Genomic DNA, 25,330 nt, shown 5'->3' with positions numbered 1-25,330 from the left:
AGCAGGACACCGGTGGCTTTTTGTGTTTGGATTTTAATTATTGCTATGTGTCTGTCTACATTGAAACATAGCTATACATTGATACATAAAGAGAGAGAAATAGAGCTTGCTGGCAGAGCTGTTTCTCTTTAAAGAAATATGAGTAGTTAATACTTTCGCTATGATTTGACGCCATCTTTCTCTTTCAAGTGTCCTTTTCCCTTTCAAACCTGCCATTTAGAACTGAGAAGTATTTTCCTAGAGATAGAACAATGCTTTCTTCTCCATTTCTTAAAGTAGTGCCCAGAAGGAAATGACATCGTGGTAAAAATAGTTTATAAGTGGAATTATAATATTTAGCTAAAGATAACCAGGGAGTGAGGAGTAAAATCCCTCAAGTAGCAGAGGGGCCAGATGGTCTGTGTCCCCCCACCCCCCAGTGCAGTCACTAGGCAGGAAATTCTGTGTGATTAAGAAGACGCTGATCTTGATTTTCATTTACTAGTTTTGAGGTCTTTTTTTTAAATCGTGTGTGTGTATATATATATATATATATATATATATATATATATATGTATATGTGTGTATACACACACACAAAACAGTTTTCATTCAGCCAAGTGATCATTTGTGCCATTGTAAGCAAGATTCTGCTGATGAGAACACGAGGTCTTAATGATAAAGAAGTAAATGGGTTCCCAAGTCTCAGCTCTGAAAGAACTTGGAATCTGCCCACTGCGCTACAGACCCTCAATCATTATCATCTCCATCATATTGCTGTAGCGTCTGGTGTTTTGTTTTGTTTTCTTTTGATAACCCAGAGTGAGAAAGGCTGTGTACCACAGAGGCTAACTAGGGTTTGTGAGATACAGGGTAGTCTCAGGGGAGAAAATAGAGGTTTTGGAGTTCAACACTCCAGGGGGCTAATGTGCATAAAGGACCCGAGTTTAATCCTCGGAGCTGCCAGTCAGGATCATGATGAAGAAGCACCCATGCAAAGAATTGCTTCTGGATGCTGATTGGCCGGGGCGGACACAGGGGCAGAGTACCCCTCTTTGGACCGTGATGTTTTGGCAGTTGATGTTGGGGGGAGGTTGCCTGGCAGTGGCTCCGACACAACAAAGCGCCCTTCTGGGAAGTCACCCTGCCATCATCTTCCACCTTTTGCCCTGCACCCCGGGAGCGAGCAGTTTGCCAATCTGTATTCTAAGGAAGGAAATGAATAGAGTTGTGAAATGGGATATTTGCATCCATTTACAAGACAGAGTCACTTGGAAGAATTTGTGTTGGAAAGAATAGATTTAGACAACTGGCGGGACAGAACTGTTGGGAACCGTGCCCTGAATCAAGTGTGTTGATTGAAATAAGGATAAGCTAAAGAAACTACATAGCAGGGGATAACCTACCAACCTTCACAGTAAAGATGCTAAATCAGACATTAAAAATGGTTTTTTATTTATTAACCAGTATAGCCCCCCTGGAAAGGTCACTGTTCTCAAAGCTAGGCATTTTTTCATCAGTTAATTTTTTGTTTGTTTTTTATTTTTTATTTTTTTATTTTAGTGGCCTTACTCTTTATTGGTAATTCCATGTAAAATTTTAAGATCATCAGTGAATTTTGAAGTCCTACATTGCATCTCAAGTACTAAGTCCTTTAAATGTCACCTTTTTTTGTAGTCAAAAAACTAGCTTATAGAGTTGGATCCAGTGAAAAGATGCAGTGTACAAGATGAAATGCACACTTAGCTTAAAACACACCATTTTCTTCTCAAAGATTCACATAATTCTAAACCACGACCCTAAGGTCATACCATTTAATGTGAATCTCAAGTTCATGTTGTGATTTCCATTTTGATAAATTACGTTTGTAATCACATTTATCATTATCTCTCAAAGATATAACAAGGAAACTTATTTTGATAATGCAAGAAAAATCTTAGTTTGGCTTGCTTTGAGAGAATTTTTTAAAAGTCATTAGAAGCCTTATAGCATATATGAGATTTGTTTTCATAGGAATCATAAATATGTATAAATATGTATAAATATGTATGTGTGTGTATATATACATATATTACATATTTCTTTTTGCAGAATTTTTGAGCCTCCAAAGAAACAGTTTAAATCTTGGCTTTTAGGCCCAAAAGTCTTTTGAGTTGGGGATAACTCACTGTCTCAGAATGACTTGCCTTATCACGCCCTCTCTGCTGGCCACTCCTTCCTCTCCTAAACCCTACGTGTTTCCCTGTAGAGTGGTTGGCACCCACCACCCAGACTTCCCAAGCCCTTGCCTTGGCCTCGGCTGTGGCTCTTGATTCTCCCCTGACAATTGCCTCTGTGGTCATCTCCCTTCTAGCCTCTTCTTGAAAAGATGGGCTCTAACCGTAATCTGGCAGCTGTTGGCAGTTCTAACTAGCCAGCGAATTCATTTCTTTTGTTAATGCTGTCATTGTCCGTTACACCCCAGCAGAGCCCTTCGGCACTGGGACCTTCTAGTAGTAACTCACCTTTGATCCTCCAGTCATGAAGCCTTGGCTGTACCTGTTCATTTCCCCTGTACTGCTTCCCCACCTCTTTCCCTTTCCTTCCTGAAATTTCTTCTGGAGAGGCAAAAACAGGTAAATACAGAGAAAACCAATGACTCTTGAAATGTCTCTATTAATTTCCTTCACACCCTTCCTTGTAACCTTAACTGCACGTCCATGGTTACTTTCAACTTTGGATTAACATCCTGCCATCAAACATTCAGACATTCAGGGAATTCTATGTACCATAGTTCCTGGTTTTTTGGTCCACTGTGGGATTGCAGCTTTTCTCTCTCAAATTTCATTGCTTTAAAAAAATTTTTCATGGCTAAAGTAAGCAAAAAGGTCACTGATTTCCAATAAGTGACCACTTTGTCTTTTCATGTTAGAAATAGCAAAGGATGGATTTTAACGTCCTTGAGAAAGAAATCATTCCTTAAGGAAATCTGAAGCTTCACCTTTAACAACTTGAGAAATTGAGTCACAGCTCTCTGCTCAAATGCTGGAAAGTTTTATACCGAAATGAAGACGCTCTTTGCTTGTTTATTATCAGGGAGAAAAGCCGAAATCTTAAGAAAGCCTACATAGATATGAGTAGAATTATCTTCTTGGCTAAAGTAGACCTCCACCCGTTCCTCTGCCTTCTGTCAAGTCATCTTTTTTGTTTGTTTCATTTTATGTGTGGTTCTTTGAAATTATCATGTTTTCTCGCCCATTTCCTGGTTTATTTTCTATTTCTCTCATTAAAATGAAATTGCTGTCACCTTCCCCGCTGTATCCCTGGTGTCCTGGGCAGAGCAGTGCCTGCCACACAGGAGAACGTCAGAAATACCCATTGAATGAAAAAATAATCAGAGAAATGACTCTCTGTCTGGTTTTACTCCAAAAGTAGTTGTAAAAAAATTTTTTTTGGTGCTTAAAGAAAGCCCAATTAGTGTACACCTAGGATTTCTAAAGTCATCAAAGTAACGAAACTAGCTTACTCTTCCCAACTCGTAAAATGAGTTTAAGAGTGAAGAACTAAAGTTCCAGACCAGATACAGGCTGATGTGGTACTAATAAGAAAGTTATTAAGGGCTCTGTGTATTTGGAGAAAACCTATGGGTAGGACCTACCTGCTCTCTGCTGGTTTTTCTGGTGCATCAGCTGATGTTAGAGGATGGTAAGGATGAAGGATGTGGAACACTTTCTAGTGAGCATCTCTGACCTCTGGTCTTCTATGGTCCAGTGGTCATTAATGTTAAGTTAGCTGCTTCTGCCACAACTACTAGAAAGCCCAGTGGTGATCTGAAATCTGGTGACCCCCCATTGGTCAGATCTCCAGGAGGAGACAGGAGCCGTGTCTTGGGGACTGATCCTCCATGGATTGTTCATGTGTCTGTACCCCTTGTGAGCCGAGGTGCTGACTGACTTTGTTCTATCTTTTCAAGGCTCTTTGTATAGGAACAGCCTTGGAAGATCAACAGAGACGATCTCCATCCAGAGTAGAAAGCAGTTTTGTTGTTGTCCATTATAGTAAAGATAATGACTCTCTCTCCGGGACAGATGTGGGGCAAGTTTGCTTGCAGTCCATCATCAAAGATTCAGGTTTCCTAAGCTTGGGGTTGCTCAGCTGTGGTGCAAACCTTTGTGCAGTGTGCACCTGGGACATCTGCTCCGTGGGGTCTGGGGGTGAGGGGAACCGACCCAAACATGGAACACATGCCGCTTGCTGTGCCCTGACTAAAGGCGTCCTTTGTCTCTGATTTGGGAGTCTCGTGTCTTCTGCCAGCACCCATGAAACCAGTAGGCTAATCGATTAGCTTGCAAGGAGGAAAAATGTGAAACCTTCACTGTTCTTTATGGTCTCACGTGCCCCACCCATGCAGGGTTCCTTATTCCCTGCAAAATAAAAAATTCGGGCAGAGGATGCATATGGGACAGGGGGACCTTCAGTGGGGAGCAGAGAACTGAAGCCTCAAGGTCATGGTGGGCGATCCAGTGGTAATGAGGAGAGGATGTCAGTCTAGGAAGTAGGTGAGACTGCCTACATGAAGACGATTATGAAAGAGTAACATTAATCATAGGAATTCTAGTTTGTTTCTGATTCGTATACTCTTCCTTCACATATGACGCTCCATGAACATTGTTGAATAAATAAATGGATTTATATCCTTCCCACTTCTAAAAGTGGTTTGAAGAGATTTCCATTAAAAAAAATCAGATAATGAATTTATTGAAAGAAGAGTAGGAAGAGGTGATTCAGGACAAGAGGGGAGGAAGGATGTGAGAGCTATAATCTTGCCAGCTATTTTGAAGACTTTGCTTCCCTGAATCCTCAAAGGACCCTCTGAGATGGCCCTCATTGTCACATTTGACAGATAAGGAAACTGTGTAAGATGCGAAGTGGATCTGGGAGAGTAAGATGTGTTGAGTAGCTGGCTCCTGTCTGCCGTTGCTAGGAAATGGTAACGCCAGGGTGGGAACCCGGTTTCTCTGGTTTCCAGGTACACGTTCTCTGCGCAACATCACACTGATGGACTCACCTCCAAATCCGACCAAGGACAGTTGGACCAGCTGAGCTCAGGGCTCAGTCCTGAGATTTCTGACAACACATCAAAAAGAAAGCTGGATGAAAGGCATTCTTGAAAAGAAGAGAGCCTATTCGTTCATCTCTCATCTCACAATAGAAGGAAAGGATGGAGTAAGGGAAAAAGAGTGGCAGGACATAGAGAGGAGGGGAAAAGCTTGTAATTTCAGATACAGTGCAAGATGGGATGTATTATTTACTATTCTGAAACCCTTGAGCTTCGAGACTGCAATAATAATCAGTATAATTCTTATTAGGCGGTAAGTCCAGTAAAGTAGATGAACTCTGACGATCTCATTCAATGTATCGTCTTACTAGCTGCTTTAGCAGAGTGCGTCAGAAGAAAAGTGTAAGATGTTAAAAGCGTGACTTGACCAAGTCTGGCTGTTAGGTTAATGTTAGCGAGTTAGTTGCAGTGATTGTTTCTCAAAGCAGAACCCATTTGGGAGCTTCTCAGGGAGTTCCTGAAAGCTCCATTTAAAGGTCATCTCTCTATATATATATGTCATAAAGTATATGTCACAAAATGTACATGTCAAAAGGTCATAAATATATAGGTACATATAGTTGATTTACATTGTGCTGGTTTCTGATGTACAGCTTAGTGATTCAGTTACACGTATATGTATTCTTTTTCTTATTTTTTTCATTATAAGATATTACAGGTTATTGAATAGCCATATGTAAAAGTGAAACTTAGAGTGCAAGTTAGAGTGTGCTCTGAATGAAGTGAGATTTTTTTTTTTTGTAAAAAATTTCAGTTGCCTTAGGAATATATATCTTCAGAAAACAGCATTTTGTTTTAGGTGGGGCAAAACAGAGACTGAGGGATTTCTTCAAGTAGGTCATGATTTGAAAAGGGGGTAATTCAGCGTGATTTGAAAGCAGTTTTAATTCTATAATACTTCAAATTGTGTGTGTATTTTCATGAAAACCTAGTATTCCCACCCCAGACTTAAAGATCTCTTGCTGCCTAGAAAACTAGTTCATCTATTAGCATTAGAATCTGTTCAAAGTATTTTTGCTCACATTTCTCCCAAGAAGCCTCTTGCCTTTGTTCTGTCCGGGCACCTGCTTCCGACACTGTTCTTCATATCCTGTTTTCGTCCGTCAGCACTGTTGTCTTTTTTATTGCCACGTTCCCATGCTCCTCTTCTCTCGTGTGGGCTTTACAATAACAATTTAGAACAAAAGAGTCACTCCTCTTTCTGTTGCCTTTAAAAAAAAAAAAAAGACTTCACGCCCTGACTGTAGGGCTTCAGTGATCACGGGAATCTTCTAAAGCACGTCCTTCGCAATAGTTAACGAGGAGTTGCAAAGAAGGGTTATTTTTCTTTATTTTTTAAGATCTCGAAGTAGCTGCAGGGTATTGTGAGCAGGAGGGTTTTGTGTGTGGCTCACTTTGAAGTTGAGGGAAAAAGCAATTTCCTTTGAGAAAAGGAGCTATCATACTTGGGGAGAATTTCCCAGTCTGTTCTTACAAGAGGTATCCGTTACTCTGTGACATCGTCCTTACCTCAGTGCGTGCGTGTCATGGCATCAGTGTAGTTGTGGGTGTCACGTCATTGAACTATTGTGAGATGCCACATTGGCCATCATCAGCGAGTATTTAGTGATATATTTTTCTCCTGGTGATCAGAAGTGGGAAGGGGAGAGCTTGCTCTTTCTGTGCCATTTAGAGGAGTTCTGGAGGAATGAAGTAAGAAAACATTTTCCTAAGAGGCAAGTGTTTTTCCAGGGAGTTTTGCTTGCTGCAAAAATCCAGCTCCACTGGTCTTGTCCTTCAGAGACTAGACCTCTTGTGTGATCTTGCTGATTTCTGAATAACTTTTTCACATATGAGTGGGCATATTTTTTTGTTTTCCCATATATAAGTTATTTACAGGTTTCTGGTTTTGCACGGAGGAAGGAAAGCTGCTTTCACGGGGGACGGATGCTATAACCAAGGGGTTTGTAAAGAGTGAATACTGTTGAGCGCCGAGTCATTTTGCAAAGATGTTTGTGTATGTGTGGGTGTGTACATATACACACGTACATATTCATTTATGGCTCCAAAGACTAATTGCATTGTAGACATGCATAGGATTTTATATAGACATAGGGATAGTTCTCTGAGTGTATATAGAAATGTCTACTGAACTATAAATACACTTGGAAAAGCATTCACTTTTCATCTGTAGGTGGTTTCACAGGAATCATTCGTGTCCATTTCTGCAACCACCATGCTCTTGGGCCAGCTCTCCAGGAGGTGGGATCTAGACTTCTGTCGGGAGACTAGGTGTGACAAGTTGTCAATCTCTTCCTTCTTCAAGTCTGCTATCACTGCCTTCCAAACCAAATTCTTGCCTGACACCTGGTACAGCATAGCCCTGGAAAACATCTGTCATTTTCAGCGTCATGTAAAATAGGTTCCATTTGTCTTTAAAACCGGATGCCTGCTTTCTGAACATGAACTGTAAAAGATATGAAATGTCTGAGACCCTCTGACAGTGGGGAATTTCCTGTAGAAGTAGTCAGACTGTGCTCTCAAGAAGATTCTAGGATTTTGTTGTTTATCATTTTCTTGTTTTTGCGGGGTGGAGGGAATGTTTCCTGATGTTTCAGGCTAATTCTTTCCCAGCAACGCCAAAATGTCTCAGAGGAATCTTGACAATTTTCATGTTGTTTTAGCAAAAGCAGTGCTTTTACATCTCTTGATGATGAAAAGTTCTTTCAAATTCTATTGGATGATGTGCATTTGTCTCTCCCATGGACAGTGAGGACTTCTTTGGGAAGTCGTGTGTATATGAAATTAAATAATCCCTTTGTTTATTGTGAAAAATCAAATGAAATTATGGTTTGTGGAGACCTAAGGCAAGAAAATGGATGTTTGCATTTCTATGTCCTAACACACGAGACGTGCTTTGGTTTCCCATGAGGTGTGACGTGAAAGTCGGCATCACGACGTCCAAACCAGGCAACACGAAGAAGCAGTTCTCACCTTGTGCTTGCCCTTTATCAAGAATGTTTTTTAAACACCTTTGGTGGAGTCCAAATGTCTGGTTTATAAATCGAATCGTGCAGGTTTGCAACCAGTGTGGGTTTTCTTTTTTTTCCCCCACACTTTCCTGATAACTTACTTTCATTGCAGTTTCTTGCCTTGTATAGAGTGATAAGCAACATCCTCAAGAGAACTGCAGTGCAGGGAAATTTTTTTTTTTTTTTTTTGCTTTTGGGAAGACTGCTTCCCCTTCTTCCTTCAGACAGTTAATTTTTAAAAGATCACTTTCCATTGTCAACTCACCCTTCCTTTGCTATTCTGGAGACTGAAATTTGGGACACCCAGCACAGAATTGCTGTGTGTCTGTGTTTATATTTGTATGATATGTACATGTTTATATGTTATATGCTATGTCTCTGTGCTATAGGCATATATAACATCTACTTACCTGTATGTGTATATATGTAAAACTTGCTTGTGGGTGTGTATACTTGCGTGTATATTTCATATACATATTTTCAATCGTTGATCAGGATGATCTATTGCAATTTAGATCTCTCTTTTTGAAAGAAAAAAATGATTGCTTTATTGTGTCTGTACAAGAGAGCATTCTTCCTGATGTAGTGTTTAAAAAAAATTCTAGATTCTATATTTTAATCCAAAAGACACAAAATCAGAAGTATAGTATTTAACAAAAATCACAAACTAGCATCCAGAGCATAATGTGATCATGTGCCCAGGAGGAGGCCAAAAGGATCAGAATACAAGGGAGGCGAGCACCCGCTGCTGACCCCGGGAGCTGGGCAGGACAGCTCCTGTTGGCAGCTTAGAAAGCGGGCATCCGGCGCTCAGCTGTAGGACACTGACCCGCTGCTGGTCCCTGTGAGCCCTGAGGGTACAGATCCTGGTGCCAAGTCATGATTTTGGGGGGCACAGCACAGAGGGTATTGACCTGACCCGAATGGCCTCTTCCTTTGGTTGAGATGAGCACCGAGGAGGCCAGGGCCCAGGGGAGCCCCGGCGGGGTCCACGGAAAAGGCAGTTGGAAAGCAAGAGGGAGTTTTGATTCTTCAACTCAGTAACCCTGGCGGGGTCGATGAGGTGGAGCTGGCCTTCCTGGAATTGTCGCGTCGATTTTCCTGTTGTGTTTCACTGTTGACGCGCTCACAGACACACAGGACTGCTCCGGCACTGCCTGCCACCCACCATCTGGTCTCAGTGGCCTGTCTGTCATTTCGTGGGTCCCCCATCCTCTGCCTCCGGCGATGTTTCTTCAAAAAGAACTAGGGTGCAGTCCATTGGTGGGTATTCAAGGCCATCTATTTGTAAGACTCTGGAGAGATGTTTAAAGAACTGTTAAGGACAAATGTGCTGTTTCCTGTTTTTAACCTGTTTATCTGTCTTTCTGTAGAACAAATTGCATTTCTCATTGCTTTTTTTGCATTGTCATTTGTGTCTTTTTGCTTGTCTGCTTGTATAAATGAAATCCAGAAGGTGTATTTAAGCATTCTGTTAAGTAAATTTGGAAGACTGGGTTTCAATTAAAATAACCAGACAGTGTGACCTAGCTCCCATTTCTCCTTAATTTTTATCATTAAAGCCTTCATATCCCTGAAGACATCTGCCGTGCTTCGAAGTGATTCTTTTCAGGAATGTTCATTCATTATTAATCAGATGGCAGGGGCAAGAGAGTATGTGATTATTTTAAGGAACGTCCTAGAGATCCAATTACTAAAAAATGAGCTTGTTACAGACAGACATGGACATGCAGAATAGGTTTTGTGAACAGTTTAATTCAATTTGCAGGAATTCCACCAGGTGGGTGTTGAGTGAAATTTAAAGTCTTCCCTGCTTCTCACTTTGGATACCAGGTAAAACATTTAAGCTTCAGCCCTCCATAGAATGCAAATGAAATGACGAGTTACTAAAAATATCTCTTGCATTAATTAGTTATTTTAAAACTTGCAGCTAGTGCCTCAGAGTTCATCTCCTTGTCACTTTTTTTCTTCAGTCAGTCCTTCTGTTCCCCTAAAATTTGGTTGTCAGAAATGTTTCCTCATCTGTTGTGATGAGGTGAATGCATTTGAGTGAGTTGACAGTTGGAGGCTAACCACAGTGATGTTTCGGAGGTATTGCCTATAGAATGTTACGGTATCGCTTCTTTCTCTCACCTGTTCCTACTAGATGTATTATTGATACTGTTGCTTTAAGAACCTTTTTGCGTTTTTACTGCTCTCTGCGGTAATTTGGGGTAGGGTAGACACTGTATTGTGGGATCAATTTCCAGGCTTTCAGAATGCTGTGCAGTTCGGCTGGCTCTCCTGCTCACCTCCCTATCTCTTCATGGTCTTGTTTTATTGTGCTTTTACTGACTCACCTGCTTCTCAAACCAGCCAGGATACTAATCAGTGAAGTAGCTTTGGGGTAGTATTTTTGTTGCGTGATTTTTATAACTCACAGTTAAACCAGGGTTGACTGTGCAGCCATCAAGTGCTTGGAATATGTTAGTTAAAATACTCTATTTGTGGTGAATTGATCTTGGATTATAGCACCCAGTTTTTACTGCATTCCTGTCACATGATGTTTGGGGTTTGGAGATTCTGTTTATCTGAGATGAGAGCGAAACCTTTCTGAGTTCAGTCCCTGATGCAAAGCCTGCCTCACAAACTGAGGTTAACTTCCAGTGTTTCACAATTCCCAAGGTTTTAGTCCTCTAAAAGGTTATTTATGCTGATCCAAGATGAAAAACATCATTCCACAGTCCTTAAAAAAACTCCACCTATGGCTCTGTAATAGAGATAATCCTATAGCAAAAATCCAGACAACAGTAAGTCAACTAAATCTTAATCACCCGTGTGAAGCGATGGAAGAGGAAATTGACTTGATCCTTTTTCTGAAATTTAGGACTCTTAAAGAATTAAATTTATGCCTAGCGTTTCTGATGCTGTCTCTTTTTCACGACACTTTTAGGAATTTCCTTTTCCAAACCATTTTTCTGTGCCTCAGTATAACTGCAGTTTTGATGGTGTTTGCCATCTCTGTTATGTTATGTTATGGTAAAACCTATGTTTTGGTTAACATCAAGCTTAGTTTCCATTCTCCAGAGGATATTTGGGGGCGGGGGAGTGGAGGAAGTACTTGAGAATCATCTAGGCAGTTGCTGAGAGCCACCTGGTCTTAACAGTTGACCACAGGCCACCCAGTGTTGTTATGCAAGCTATTCCTTGGTCCAGTGACTCATTAATTTCGCTCATAGTGATGGCTTTCAGAGCCGTACACAGTGAAAGTAAAATTATAGGTGGCTAGAATGCATGCACTTTTCTGTATACTCCAAATGAGGAGAATGATCATTTTTGATGGAGTGTGCAGATGTGACATAGAATACACATAGGGGAGCATTGAGAGGTGGATTTACTTTATGATTATAATGTCAACGCCTCCAGTAAGAGAAATGTGGACTCAAAAGCTCATGGATGACATGATGACCATTGAATATCTCCTCATTCTAGTGGGTGATTGAATTCATAGAATGCACTTGGTCTGGAGACTCCTAATCCTTGGTCACTTCTTGAGTATATGGAGGAAATTTCCGTCCTCTTGGGAATCTGAACTGGAAAGCCTGATCATTAACTTGGGCCATGTATGAAACCTTCCTGTACCTGCCATCTTCACAGGGATCCTGGGTGTTTCTTCAAGATGCAGGTTATCTTAATTAAGTCATAGCAGAAGTCAGGAGAGACTACAAGGAATAAAGTTGTGAAATCCTAAAATGAGCTGCCAAGCAGGACAGTGGCAAGGGTTGTAACAGCATAGGCAGGGGTTAAATGTTTTCCCTGCATTGACTTGTCAGGTGAATAGTTTTGCCTTTTACTTCAAAGGAGAGGGCAAAAAAAAAAAAAAAAGGATCCAACAGATAGGAAACTCCTTAACTTCCATCTCCCTGGCTGATAGCAGTGAACCATGAGGGTTCTTATCCTGACCTCACCCATCTCGCTTCTCAAGCCTAAACCATACATCTGAGCTCTTGCAATCCCAGGGTCCTTGCTCTTCCACTGGGGACTTTCTCCTCCCATCTGTTTCCTTTCGTACCTGTACCTTGGACGAAAGAAAGCCCTTCTGCCTCTGGGAAAGTCCTCCTTCAGGGAGGAGTGCTACCTCAGGGTGGTGATGCCTAGAGCCCAGAGGGACCTAGAGCCCAGAACATCTGCCCAGGCAACTGGATCGGCCACATCACCTTAACCATCACCTGGGTTCCAAGGTTCAGTCATCCCTACAGCCTCACCACTAGCTCTCCCTCTGATCTTTCCGTTGATTAATTTTCCTTAAACCCAAAAGACCTCTCCCATCCAAGTTTTATCCTGGGGGGGTCTTACAGGGGAAGGTAGTCATTTGGCTCAGGGCATCCATTCACAATTGGCCTCAGATTTAGACTATGAAATGTTACCTACATATGAGATTCGTGTTTGTGCTCACACATGCCTGCCTGTCTTGGTCCCAGAGCTAATCCAACTCTATTGAAAGAATGAGGAATGGTAAAAGAAAATGACTCCTATAACTTTAAACCTGGGTCCCAGTCCTGATCACTCTGGTGTGTATTAGGAAATAATATTTTTAAATAAATATTTTAGTGATTTTGTGAATAGGATAGCTTTATGGCTTTGTGTTTTTCAGCTAAAAGCTTTACTTTGCTAATTGTAAACATTTAAGACATGTCACACTATTTCAAGCCATCTTTTAAAACATTTCTTCTGTTTTGGGGGGGTGGTAATTAGGTTTGTTTATCTGTTTTTACAGGAAATGCTGGGGATTGGACCCAATATCTTGTGCATGTTAAGCCTGCGTTCCACGTCTAGAGCTATACCCACCCCCTAAAACATTTCTTTTTTTTTTTAATTGAAGTATAGTTGATTTATAATCTTGTATTAGTTTCTGGTGTACAGCATAGTGACTCAGTTATACATATATGTATATTCTTTTTTATATTCTTTCATTATAGGCTGTTATTACAAGTTACTGAATATAGTTCTCTGTGCTAGACAGTAGGACCTTGTTTATCTATTTTATATATAATAGTTAGTATCTGCAAAACCCAAGTGCCTAATTTATCCTTCCCCACCCTTTTCCCCTTTGGTAACCATAGTTTATTTTCTTTGCTTTTTGGGGGGGAGGGTTATAATTAGGCTTATTCATTTATTTATTTTAATGGAGGTGCTGGGAATTGAATCCAGGACCTCATGCATGCTAGGCAAGCACTCTACCACTGAGCTATACCCTCCTCCATCATAAGTTTGTTTTCTATGTCTGTGAGTCTGTTTCTATTTTATAAATAAGTTCATTTGTATCATTTTTTTTAGATTCCACATATAAGGGATATCTAGGATGTTTGTCCAACTCTGGCTGACTTACTTCACTTAGTATGATAATCTCTAGGTCCATCCATGTTGCTGCAAATGTCATTATTTCATTCTTTTTTATGGCCGAGTAGTATTCCATTGTGTGTGTGTGTCTGTGTGTCTGTGTGTGTCTGTGTGTGTCTGTGTGTGTCTGTGTAGATACACATATATACCATGTCGTCTTTATCCAATCATCTGTCAATGGGCAATTAGTTTGTTTCCATGTCCTGGCCATTGTACATGGACATTTAAAACAGTTCTGTTTAATATGAAATCACCAAATACAGTAGTGGCTAGAGTGCTTTGGGCTTCTAGGAGGTTCTGCTCTAATCTTTAAAGAAAAAAAAAACAAAAACAAGAAAATGAACATGAAACAAACACACAAAAATTTCATGAGGGGAAAAATGATGTGTATTAGGACAAAAAGCAGAGGCAGAAGAAGAGCAGAAAATGGTCCCATGTACTGGGCCTCCAGTGCAGGAGGTGAGTGATGGGAAATAAGGTTGAAGAAGCAGTTAGGGAGAAAGTTGGACAAGGCTTTGAAAAAGGAGTGAAGATGGCATGACTCGTACTTTGGGCCGTAGGGAGCTGCTTGATGTTTTGCGCCTTTTAAGAAAAGGGATGGGAAGAAGTTGTGGTTCCCGATATGTGTTGCAAAGATGAGATTGAAGGATGAAAGGTTGGAGGTAAGAAATCATATTGCAGGTTTTCTTGGTTTTGTGTGGGGTTTTTCGGTTTTTGGTTTTGGTTTGTTTGCTGTGGGTAACAGTCTAGGAATGCAGTAAAGAAGATCTGGAAAACATGGAGGCAGGGAGAACAGAGAAACCAGTCATAGAACTGCTAGGTTTGATATTTACATGTCTTGGCTCATGATTTAGATTTGGGGGAAGGAGAGCATATAGTTTTCTATTGATGCTGTAACAAATGACCACAAACTTGATGGCATTAAACAGCCCTGGAGGTCCTAAGTCTGCCACAGGTCTCACTGAGCTGTAATTAAGGTATCTGCAGGGCTGCATTCCATCTGGAGGCTCTAAGGGATAATCTGTTTCTTTACCTTTTCCAGCTGCTACAGGCTACCCACATCCCTTGGCTTGTGGCCTTGTTCCATCTCCAAAGCTAGCAATGGCTGTCAGGTCTGTTTCACGTGGCATCATCTGCCACTACTCTTTTGCATCCATTTACATATTTAAAGATGCTTGTGATTACATGGAGTTCCCCTGGATAATCCAGACTGATCTCCTTGTCTCAAGGTCAGCTGCTTAGCAACCTTAATTTCACCTGCAACCAGAACTCCGCTTTGCCTTGTAACGTAGAATATTCACAGGTTCCGGGAATTGGGATGGGGACATCTGTAGGGACCATTATTCTGCCCCCTTCCCCAGAGAGGGAGGAGTGAAAGGTGAGATGAGTCTGTGACTTGTGCTGATCAGCACCCAGGAGGTTTGGAGGTCATTTGGGTTTGGGAGGGGAGCTGATGAGTCCCATGAGATGTGCACTCCAAGTCGAGGCACTTACAGTAACCAAAGCAAAGTACTGTCATTGCTGGACTGGGATTCTGAAAAGAGATGGCCCCGCGAGATATGAGCCTAGGAGTCATTCTCAGAGAGACAGGGCATGCATGAACGAGCAACCTGGATGGCTTTTGGATGGAAGGCTGGCTGGCGGGCCCTTTAGAAAACACCCAGGCTTTGATTAGCTGGAGGGGAAGTCAGCAGTGGTTAGAGAGGAAACCAGAAAAGCCCAATCTCAGTGCTACACAGAATGAGAGAGGGGGGGTACAGAAGGAAGAGATGCATAAAAGAAATAGCCATGTATGATTTTCCATTTGAAAGTGAAGTGCTTTCCTCAGAAGTCTTGAGTCTGTAAGAAGTTTCTCGAAAAGATGTCTTGTACCCTGTGCTTCCCAGCATCCAGGGCTTAACTGTAACCTATAACCAGAGGCTCTCTCGCTGAGGGATGTGATTGGAGGGAACTGGAGGGAACCTCTGTGGACATCACCCAGGGACACACGGCTGATAAATAGCAGAGCTGCTGATCATCCTAGATTATCTGGCCGCCCACCCAACTCTCCTTTCACGGCTGTGCCCTGTTCTGGACTAGAAACGGTGGACCAACAGAGGTGTGAGCTGTGAATTGTTCCCATCCCCAGTTTGTTGCAAGGGTTCCCATGATTACCAACATCCTCCTCTGAATGAGAACCAATCGGCCCATTCAGAAAAATGTTGAACTATAGAATTTCCTGACAATGATATGCAAGTGTGACTTCCTTCCATTGTAGTGAGGGCTAAGAATCTCTCTCCCTCCCCCTTTTAATTGGAGGACTGAGAATTAAATTCCAGGAGTTCTGAACAGAAAAAGAGAACATTTTACACAAAATCTGCCCCTACTCCCACGCCCCATACTTCTGTGTGCTTGGTGAACCCCCTATTCATCTTCTAAAACCCACCTGGCATATTGCCTCCTTTAGGAAGTTTCCCCATCCTCTTCTCGCCCACTCTTGGGTGTGTGTCTTTTGTTATGTTGGATGGCAATTTGTATTTTCTCTCCTCTAATAGACTGTAAGATTACAGAAGGACAGGCTAGGTGTTACCAGGTCTTGTCCCAGGACCCAGCACCTAGAGGGACTTAAACATTTGGTGAAAGAGTGAATGATATTTTTGTTTCTCAAAAAAGGTATTTTGAAGAAAGCTAGAAAATAAACCATGCTAATTTTTTTAAGATGAGGGGATGGCATGGTTGTTTACTAGTAACATATTGTTGAAGAGTTTAACAAAAATATTGAGACAATGACAAAATCTGGCTAAAAATATTAACAGTGAGATCCACTGTAGGTATCAAATCAATACCCCTTCCTTTCTGGCAGCATTCAGACAAAAGATTCAGAAAATTGGCTGAACCTCACTTTGCACCTAAATATTTTGCCATCACTTAATACAATTAACCAACAGTTACAGCCTGGACACTTGCATAAAACACCACGCCAAGCACTGTGGCAATAAAAGAAAACAGGTCCAGTTCTGAGCAGCTGCTATTAAATCATTCTTGCATGAATTGCCCCTGAGCACTTGACTCACGTGATGTCCATTGATGTCAGGGTGAAACCCCATGGCATAGCATTTCCCGTTAGTGCTCGAAACCTGTACATGCGTGTTGAAGTCTTACTCCACCAGCATGGCCGTCGTTGCCCACACAGCATTTTATTCATACCTCTCTGAGAGTGATTTTCATTTCTGTTTTGGCTGGCCGTACCTGTGTCTGTCTTCTAAAACGTGGATCAGCAGAATAAGATCCGCAGGCCAGATCCAGCACGCTACTTGTAAACGTGATTCCATGGGACAGCAGCAGTCATTCGTGTATGGATTGCATGGGACTGCTTTTGCTGCTCCAGGGGCTGAGTTGAGTAGTTGCAGCAGAGACTGGCCTGCAATGCCGAAAATATTTTTTTCTCTTGGCCTTTATAGAAAAAGTTGGCTGACCTCTGTTCTAATATCTTGAGAGCTCCTTAAAGAAAACGGTTATGTTGTATTCTTTTGGATTTCAACCCCAACATCAGTACTTTTTAGCTCAGTGAATGTTTGAGTCTTACTGTGTACAGGACACTGTTCCAGGTGCTGGCAGGACATCCCTCAAGAAGCAAAGCAAGGTCTCTGCTTTCCTAGAGCTGATGTTCTAGTTATGGGGTTGTGAGGAGACAGGGAGCAGTGAACCATCTAATAGATTATGTCGGTGATGAATGTTATGCAAGGAAACAAACTAGGTGGGGGAAGGAAGCTTGCCATGATGGGTGGGTGGGTGGTCATGGTGGGAGGAGGTGAACTGGTTTGATGTGGGTTCACAAAGAAGGTGACACTGGAGCAGAGAGTCACATGGATTCCAAAAACCTTGCGAAGGGGAAATGGGACGTGTTTGGCGTGTTTGAGGAATCACAAGGCAGCCATGTGCCCAGAGCAGAACAAGGGCTAGCGTGGGAGGAAATGAGGTCACTGTCGGAATCTGTGTTCTCTGGGGCGGGTTTGATTCTGGGGAACTTCATCCTGAGTGAGATGGGAAACCCCTGGAGGGTAGAACAGAGGAGAGGCAGGCTCTGTCTTGCTTTAACAGGCTCTGTGGCTTCTGAGTAGAGGATAGACTGTAGCGGGAGGGGCAGGAGTGAGCAGAAGCCAGGAGACCATTTAAAAAAGTACTGTGATCATCTAGGTAGGAGAGGATGTTGGCTTGGCCCGTGATCATAGAGGTGGGATGTGATGAGGATGCCAGATTCTGGCTTCTCCAGCCAGTTTAGTGCCTGGCATTCAGTAAACGTCTCTTGAATAAAATGTCAGTGTTTCCATTGGGGTTGGCCATGGAATTGCCTCTAGAAATACTGATGGCGCCACTCTGGGATGGAGTCCTGGCGACTGCCTAAAAATACAATCATCAGAGCTCTCCAGACATAGGAGACGCTTAGCCGTCTGTTGAGAACCATCAGTACGTGTTTTCGTTTCACCTGAGAACAAAGCCGACCAAAGGGGCTACATTTTCCCTTGACTTTACATGCTTCTGATAGGAAGTGAGAAGAAATTTGATGTAGAGAGAATTCTGTTTTTCCATGATGAACCTAGAGATTGTTGAATAGGTAAAACCTTTCCGTTTCTTCCAAACCATCTATAGGAAGAGTTGGCCCGGACCAAGTGGGGATGATAAGTTTCTCACCACAGCAGCCCCCGGTGTTTCCATTGCAGGTTGTAGAAGGATGAACTGGTCTTTCATATTTCAAATCTCAGCTGCCCATTTACCCTTTCTTATGTAGTTAATATCAGCGGATAGCTGAAGAGGGTTTTAAGATGCCAGGCTTCTGTGAAGCCAGCAGCTCTTTAATTTGTAACAAGCTCGGCGCATACTCTTCACTTTTAATGATCAGTTACTGTTCCGTTGATGAGCACGATGAGCATTAGTTTAACCAAAGCACCACATGGTATTTAGGAGGGATGCTCCTTCAGAGGGGGTCAGGCTATTCTGGAAATGGCGAATTTTGTAAATAAATGGAGGTGTGAATACAAAAAGGCTGATTGTCAGAATCACTAAACAGAGCTTTGGATGTGAAGCCTTCCCATGAATCCGGCTGAGAAAACCCCCCGGAGGGGTGATTTGAACCTTGCATCCACTGGGTGAACTGCACGATTCTCCCACAGCCCGCAGTGGGCTGCAGCTAATATGCCCGTCAGTGTTGCGCCTTGAAAGGGAGAAGGTTCAAAGAGGCTTGGTTCCCAGGCCTGCTAATGAGCAGGAGGCCTCTTCCCCCTTAATGAGCTGGGATTTATGTGGGATTCTTTGCCCTACCCTTTCTGAAGGGGAGGCAGGGGAGAGTTCACAAAAGCAGCAAGTCTTCCCGAGCGAGGGGAGCGAGCAGCTGGGCCACCCGAAGGCAGCCTGGAGGGGAGCATCGGAGCTGGCGGAGGTCGTGCCCGGGCCAACGTGGCTCTGAGGGTGAGGCTGGACCTCCTGCTAGCCCGGCCTGTCGCTGGCGACAGTGACAAGCCCTTGATGGGAATTTTGAAACCTGGAGGGCTGTGCAGGGTCCATCGGCAGCCCTGGTAAGCCTCCTCAGAGGGGAGCGACTGCCTTCAACTGCTTTTTTTACTCAGCCCATAACCATTGTAACTTTGCAAATGAATAGTGTAGCCATGAAAATCCTTGTTCTAATTAACTAAATCGCTATTAGGCATTGGTACCCAAGCTCGCCGCAGCCACTAAAAAGGCCTCCAGAGATTTTTCTCTGCTCCTCTCTGCCCACCCACATCCCACCCCTGGGTTAAACAATAGAATTATTCAGAAGAGTTACAGACACTTGCCAGAAACATTGCCTCCATTCACAACCGTCTTTGTGAAAGTCAGTGTTTTTTTCTCAGGAATATATTTTAGAAACTAACATCCCATGTTTAAGCATTATCATTTCCACTGAAATCATCCATTTGATTTCATACACATTTCATGCCCCTTTCTATTTCCCTGAAGCATGGTTTGGAATGGCAGCGTAGATGTCCTTAAGACACATATACTTAACATAAATCCATAAGTGCAAAGTTATGAAAGACTAGTTCATTAATGACTGTTTCTACATTTTCAACGCAAGGAAAACTTGGCCATGACACAATAAGATTATTGTGATTAGATATGGAAATTACAGTTTCAAGAACTTGCCAGTTTGGCGTAAGATCCTGTAAAGAACAGAATCACCCCCCCCCCAAAAAAAAGCTGCTGTCAGCGACAGAAACTTTGAGGAAACGTTAGCTGGTCTGCTGGCTTAGGGTGCCCCCCCATTTCCCTGGGGAATAGAAAGAGAATTATTTGAAATGTGCACACATTTAGCCTTCCATGACCTGGGTTGGGAATTACTCTGAGATGCATTAAAAGCTGACAGCCCCCCCCCCCATGGCCAACCCCCTCGCGCCTAATCACATCTTACGTTCTGTTTCCAGATAGCTGGTCAGCTTCCTTGGATTTTGCTGATGACCCAGGAGAGCTTTGCCTGAAGATGGAAACACTGGAGTCGGAGCTGACCTGCCCTATTTGTCTGGAGCTCTTTGAGGACCCTCTCCTGCTCCCCTGTGCACACAGCCTCTGCTTCAACTGCGCCCACCGCATCCTGGTGTCACACTGCGCTACCAACGAGTCCGTGGAGTCCATCACTGCCTTCCAGTGCCCCACCTGCCGGCATGTCATCACTCTCAGCCAGCGAGGTCTAGACGGGCTCAAACGCAACGTCACCCTGCAGAACATCATCGACAGGTTCCAGAAAGCCTCAGTGAGCGGGCCCAATTCCCCCAGTGAGACCCGCCGGGAGCGGGCGTTTGACGGCAACACCATGACCTCCGCCGAGAAAGTCCTCTGCCAGTTCTGTGACCAGGATCCCGCCCAGGATGCTGTGAAAACCTGTGTCACTTGCGAAGTGTCCTACTGTGACGAGTGCCTGAAAGCCACTCACCCGAACAAGAAGCCCTTTACGGGCCATCGTCTGATTGAGCCAATTCCGGACTCGCACATCCGGGGGCTGATGTGCTTGGAACACGAGGATGAGAAGGTGAATATGTACTGTGTGACCGATGACCAGTTAATCTGTGCCTTGTGTAAACTGGTTGGGCGGCACCGAGATCATCAGGTGGCAGCTTTGAGTGAGCGCTATGACAAATTGAAGGTTAGTCCGATCTGCCTTAAGCCAACCCCTTTCTGCCAGCAAATGTCATGGAAATAAAAAGTGTATTCACTGCTTGCTACGGGGCAGGTGAAGGTTTTCTCTTCCCCCTTTGTTATCTGATTAGTTGTGGCATGTTTTTTGGCAGCGTATAAAGGTTACACAACAAGGGTATCTTGTAAAAGTTGACTGCTGCTTGTAATTTTAGCGTTGTCAAGGTGAGGGCGAATTCAGAAAAGTCGGGATCATTTTCATTCCTTGCAGTTGAGAGCGAGAGAGCATGAGAGAGCGCGCTCGAGAGCTTGCAGGAAGGAATGACAGATAAAATCTGAGTTTGGGCATTTGGGGGACATGCATTTTCCTTGCTCATCAGGGAAAACTAATTTCTCTCTCATTGTACCTGTATCTAGTTACTGCACAAACAAAAGAATAGAGGGAGGAATGCCTGCAGCAAGCAGATGTAGGATTTTAGGGAACATGTGACCTTGTATTCCTTGTGTAAATGATCTGCAGCTTATTGGTGAAGGAGAGTGTTCCGACCATCTCGGGTTTCACGAAAGAATTCCTTTTTGAGGCTTTTGACACAGTAAGGTTACAGGCAGGACTGTTTGAACTTCGCTTTTCACGTGAAATTATTAACCGAACTCCAGCTCGGGGAAGGATAATTAATAGGACTCTACATCAAATTAAAAAATCACTCTAAATATGGATAGAAGGCACCAGGGAAGAAATAAGCCAGGTCTCCAGATGTCTGTTCAACTTCGGGCAACGGTGGGTGTAATTATTGCAAACTCAGCCGAGAGAGTTTGCTCTGATAGTGAGACACTCCATATACTCTGCTCACCAGCTAATTTTAGATCACAAGACGCCAATTAAAAGGAGAGGAAGTATAAATTAAGAGCTTTGAGTAAATATATATTGAAGGCCTTCCTCTCAGGACAAACACACAACACTGTTGGTGAGCAAATAAAGTGAATCACATGATCAAAAGTTTTACCGCTCAGCCCATCGTTGCCTCTCAGAAACGGTTTCTATCACTTCTCCTCGGCGCTGATGTGTGCTTGTGTTTACCGGGACCATGTAGTTTATTTTGGGACACTGGGATGCACGGACCACATCTTGATTTGGTTTGCCTATTTCTCGGGATGCTGAGGGAACTTGGTATGCTAAAGTGAATCCCTGTTTCCAAATGTCACTTGGGAAACAAAAGCATCCCCTGGGCAGCATGCCTCACTCAAAAGTGTCCATTGACAACCAGTGCAAATCCATCTTTAGGAAGTTAACCCCTAGGATTTAGGTGATACAGACAAGGGAAGACAGCTGCTGACTGGTTTTCTAACGTCGTGCTCGAAGGTAGCCAGAAACACACCTCCAAGGTCAATAATAGCAAAGACAATGCATGTTTGAATTGTGCCGCTGGAACAAATTCTTCAGAAATGGATAAGGTTATCAACTTTTAGAAACCAAGGTGACGAGACCCCCGCCTCCTTTTTGGTTGAGGAGAGACAGAATATTTAAGATGATTGGAAATAGGTGTTCTGGTTTTCGAGAGCGTAAACATGCCAGATCGTTTTTTTTCCTTTACCAAAAAGTATTTCTTTAATTGCATTAACACTACTTTCAATGACCACTTGTTAAAACACCACAATGATGTTCGATATTCAACCACTCCCATACTTGATATTTAAATCTGATACTCGAGTTCTTCTCATTCCCTGCTTGCTGCCACAGAGGAGTTGTTACTATTTACATATAATCTCCAAGTTTATGAGGAGACAGACTTTGATGCTCTAACCCTTTTTTTTGATGAAAATGAAACTCTTCAATCACAAGTCCTGTACACTTGTCTAATTAAGCCCATGGGGTAGCGGTCATTGATACTGTCACCAAGAGGGCCTGACAACATATGATGTAGTAGATTGTATCTTGTAATTACAGAAATAGAAGCATATAAACAGCACCCAGTGCACCGAAACGCATTTATAGCCACTCAACAAAATATGCTTATAAGCATTTATTTATAGCCATCCACAAAAGGTGCTTATGAGCATGTAAACCAATAACATGCTAGCCTAGCCAGTTTGTTCTGAAACATGCCACTTATATGAGTGTAAAAAAAAAATCATAGGATAGATGACATATGGGTATCTCTTGTTATTTCAAAACCTAAGGACAATATAAACCTTGATTTTTGAAGAAAGCGATAGCGTGCTAAAAGGAGCAAAGCTCAGGAAGGGTATTTTTGTTAATTACTTTGATTGAAAAACTAAATGTGTTCTCGAAGTATATTTTCCTGAAGCTTTAGCATCTCGTACAGAACTGGATTTGTGATGATGTAGAGACACCAAACACGGAGAAATCTGAGGATGCTTTCATTGATAACACAATAGGTCTGCTTTACTTTCTTGAATCTATAAGGATTCAAGTGTCTCCTGTTTGAAATTTTTTTTTTACTTCTGTTAGTAAAAAAAAAACTAAATACTATTAGTATTTGAAGAGGGGACTTCTGCAGTGATTATGAAGAATAATTATTTCTTGCAGTAACACTCAACTTTGAGGGACTTTATTACTCACATTAGCTCTCAGTATACATGTGTTTATATAAGGAATTGGAATATACTTTTATACATTACAACTTTTTTTTCTAGACACAAAGGGGAAAAAAACAAAAATTTCAGCACGTGGAATTCATGCAAATAAAATCTTTCGCGTCATTTGAAAGAGCTTCAAGTTAGGCAAGTTAGGAATCTAATGCTTTCAGAGACTGTGCTTTGGGAAGTACTCATAAAATATTGAAGCAAAAAGAAAATTAAACCAGCATTTCCTGAACTCTATTTTAAGATGAAAAGAGAAAAGTCTTCCTGCCAAATGCATAAGCCTCTCAATGGAGCAGATCATAATGTGGACCTTTTTACATCATTTTAATTGAATTTTGAGAAGCCCCTCAGTCCTTCAAACTTGGATTAAAGGTTTGATTTGTGAACCACGTAACATCGAAGAGAATTTAATATAACACATTCCAGAGTTTTCAGGGAATTACACTGCAGTGGTTCGTTTTCTTCTGTTCCAACATACGATGTTGGAGCTCTTGTTTCTCTTCTCTGGTTACACCTATAACAATATACAAACCCAGAAAATGTGACCTTTCCTTGCCCTTCAGTTTTAGCAGAGTCCCACCTCAAGTGAACTGAAGGTGAAGTTCCAGATCACTGTATCACCGTTGTGACTCTGGCCCTCGCTTGGCCTGAGGACTTGATTTGTATAATACCTCTTTCAATGGATCATCCCATTATAATTTTATAATAGTTTGTTCAAGGTTCCAATTAAATCTCAGCCTTCATATGTAGTCCTCATCTGGAGGTGAAGACATGGGATTTCGCTCTGGGGCTTCATTTATAGATTGTAAGGTTCTATATGTTTTGAAAGTCTTGGTCTGTATTTGCCATTGGGGAAGTTGTAAATGGATACTAAGCTAGATTTTTTTTCTTTTTCCTTAGAATTTTCGTAACTTGTTTCTTCTTTGAAAATGGTATCAAGTATAGCGCAGGTCGCAGGGAAAGGGTGTGTTGTGCATGTGTGCATGCATGTGTGTTACGTGCATATGTGGTCAGACAGAAGCCAAGGATGCTGCTTCATCCTACAAGAGGCAGGATGGACCCCCACCGTGTAGCCATCTGGTCCCAAATCTCAGTTGTGCTCAGGTTGAGAAACCGTCATCCATGAGAAGAATTTAGTGTTTATTGCTGTGTTACTCTGCTAAGGCTGCCACATCAAAGGACCACAGACTAGGTGGCCTAAAGGAAAGAAATTTATTGTGTCACAGTTCAGGAGGGTAGAAGTCCAAAATCAAGGTGTCAGCAGAGTTGATTTCTTTTGAGGGCTGTGAGGGAAGGATGTATTCCAGGCCTCTCTCCTTGGGTTGCAGGTGTCTGTCTTCTCTCCCTGTGTCTCGTCGCATGGCGTTCTCCGTGTGCTTGTCTTTGTGTTCAAATGTCCCCTTCTTAAAAGGATACCAGTCATGTTGGATTAAGGGCCCACTCTACTCCAGTATGACCTCATCATAACCATTTATGGTGACAATGAATTTATTCCTAAATAAGGTCACATTCAGAAATATTCAGAGTTAGGACTTCAGGGTATGAAATTGAGTGGGGGGGGGCACTTACGAATCCATAACAGTCACTTACTCCAGTGTATACCTAGTTATCTAGTCAGTTTGAACAGATGGTGTGTCTCCATCAATGATTTAATCACCTTAAGTTAGGCAGAGACCTTTGGCTCCCACTGTTCCATCACTCACCTAAGACTTGCAGATAATTCATTCTCAATAAATACTTGTCAGATGCTTCATTGATGATCTTAATGCTATACGAAAGTTTAAATTAAATTCATAATTATATTGCAAATATTCATTTTATAAATGAAAAGCATTTTGTAAGATAATTTCTAAATTAGGGCATAGCCAGATATTACCTGATATTTTATCTCACTGGACGTGAATCATTATTTTGGTCTCTACTGCGTTTTGTTGGTTTAAATTTCATGGGGTGAACTTCGATAAACTAGATCCCAGGTAAGTGTAGAACAGTTCACCTTTGTTCTGTGTCACTATATGATGGACACTCAGTAGACCCATTAGACCTGTTATTTCATTTACCCTCCACATCAACTGTATCTGACATATAGGGTTTTTTTTTTGAGAGGTCATGAAAA

The 25,330-nt window shown here is 42.3% G+C and overlaps 1 protein-coding gene across 11 annotated transcripts in view; it reads left to right on the top strand.

The window, feature by feature from the left end:
- Positions 1-25,330, top strand: part of MID1 (midline 1) — a 333,537-nt gene that overhangs the window by 206,295 nt on the left and 101,912 nt on the right. For 8 of the 11 annotated variants that reach the window (XM_031671144.2, XM_072956827.1, XM_072956828.1 and 5 more), the window contains one exon: positions 19,905-20,620. In XM_031671144.2, coding sequence (XP_031527004.1) covers positions 19,961-20,620 — 660 coding nt within the window. In that variant the 5' untranslated portion in view covers positions 19,905-19,960. Of the gene's footprint in view, positions 1-9,221; positions 9,352-18,893; positions 18,913-19,904; positions 20,621-25,330 lie in introns of those variants that run through there. The other 3 variants (XM_031671147.2, XM_072956832.1, XM_072956833.1) reach the window with 3 other exon arrangements.

Source organism: Vicugna pacos, chromosome X (genome assembly GCF_048564905.1).
Source record: "Vicugna pacos chromosome X, VicPac4, whole genome shotgun sequence".
Taxonomy (NCBI): domain Eukaryota; kingdom Metazoa; phylum Chordata; class Mammalia; order Artiodactyla; family Camelidae; genus Vicugna; species Vicugna pacos.
Note: the sequence above shows the minus strand (reverse complement) of the source record. Positions and strands in the feature narration are given on the sequence as shown.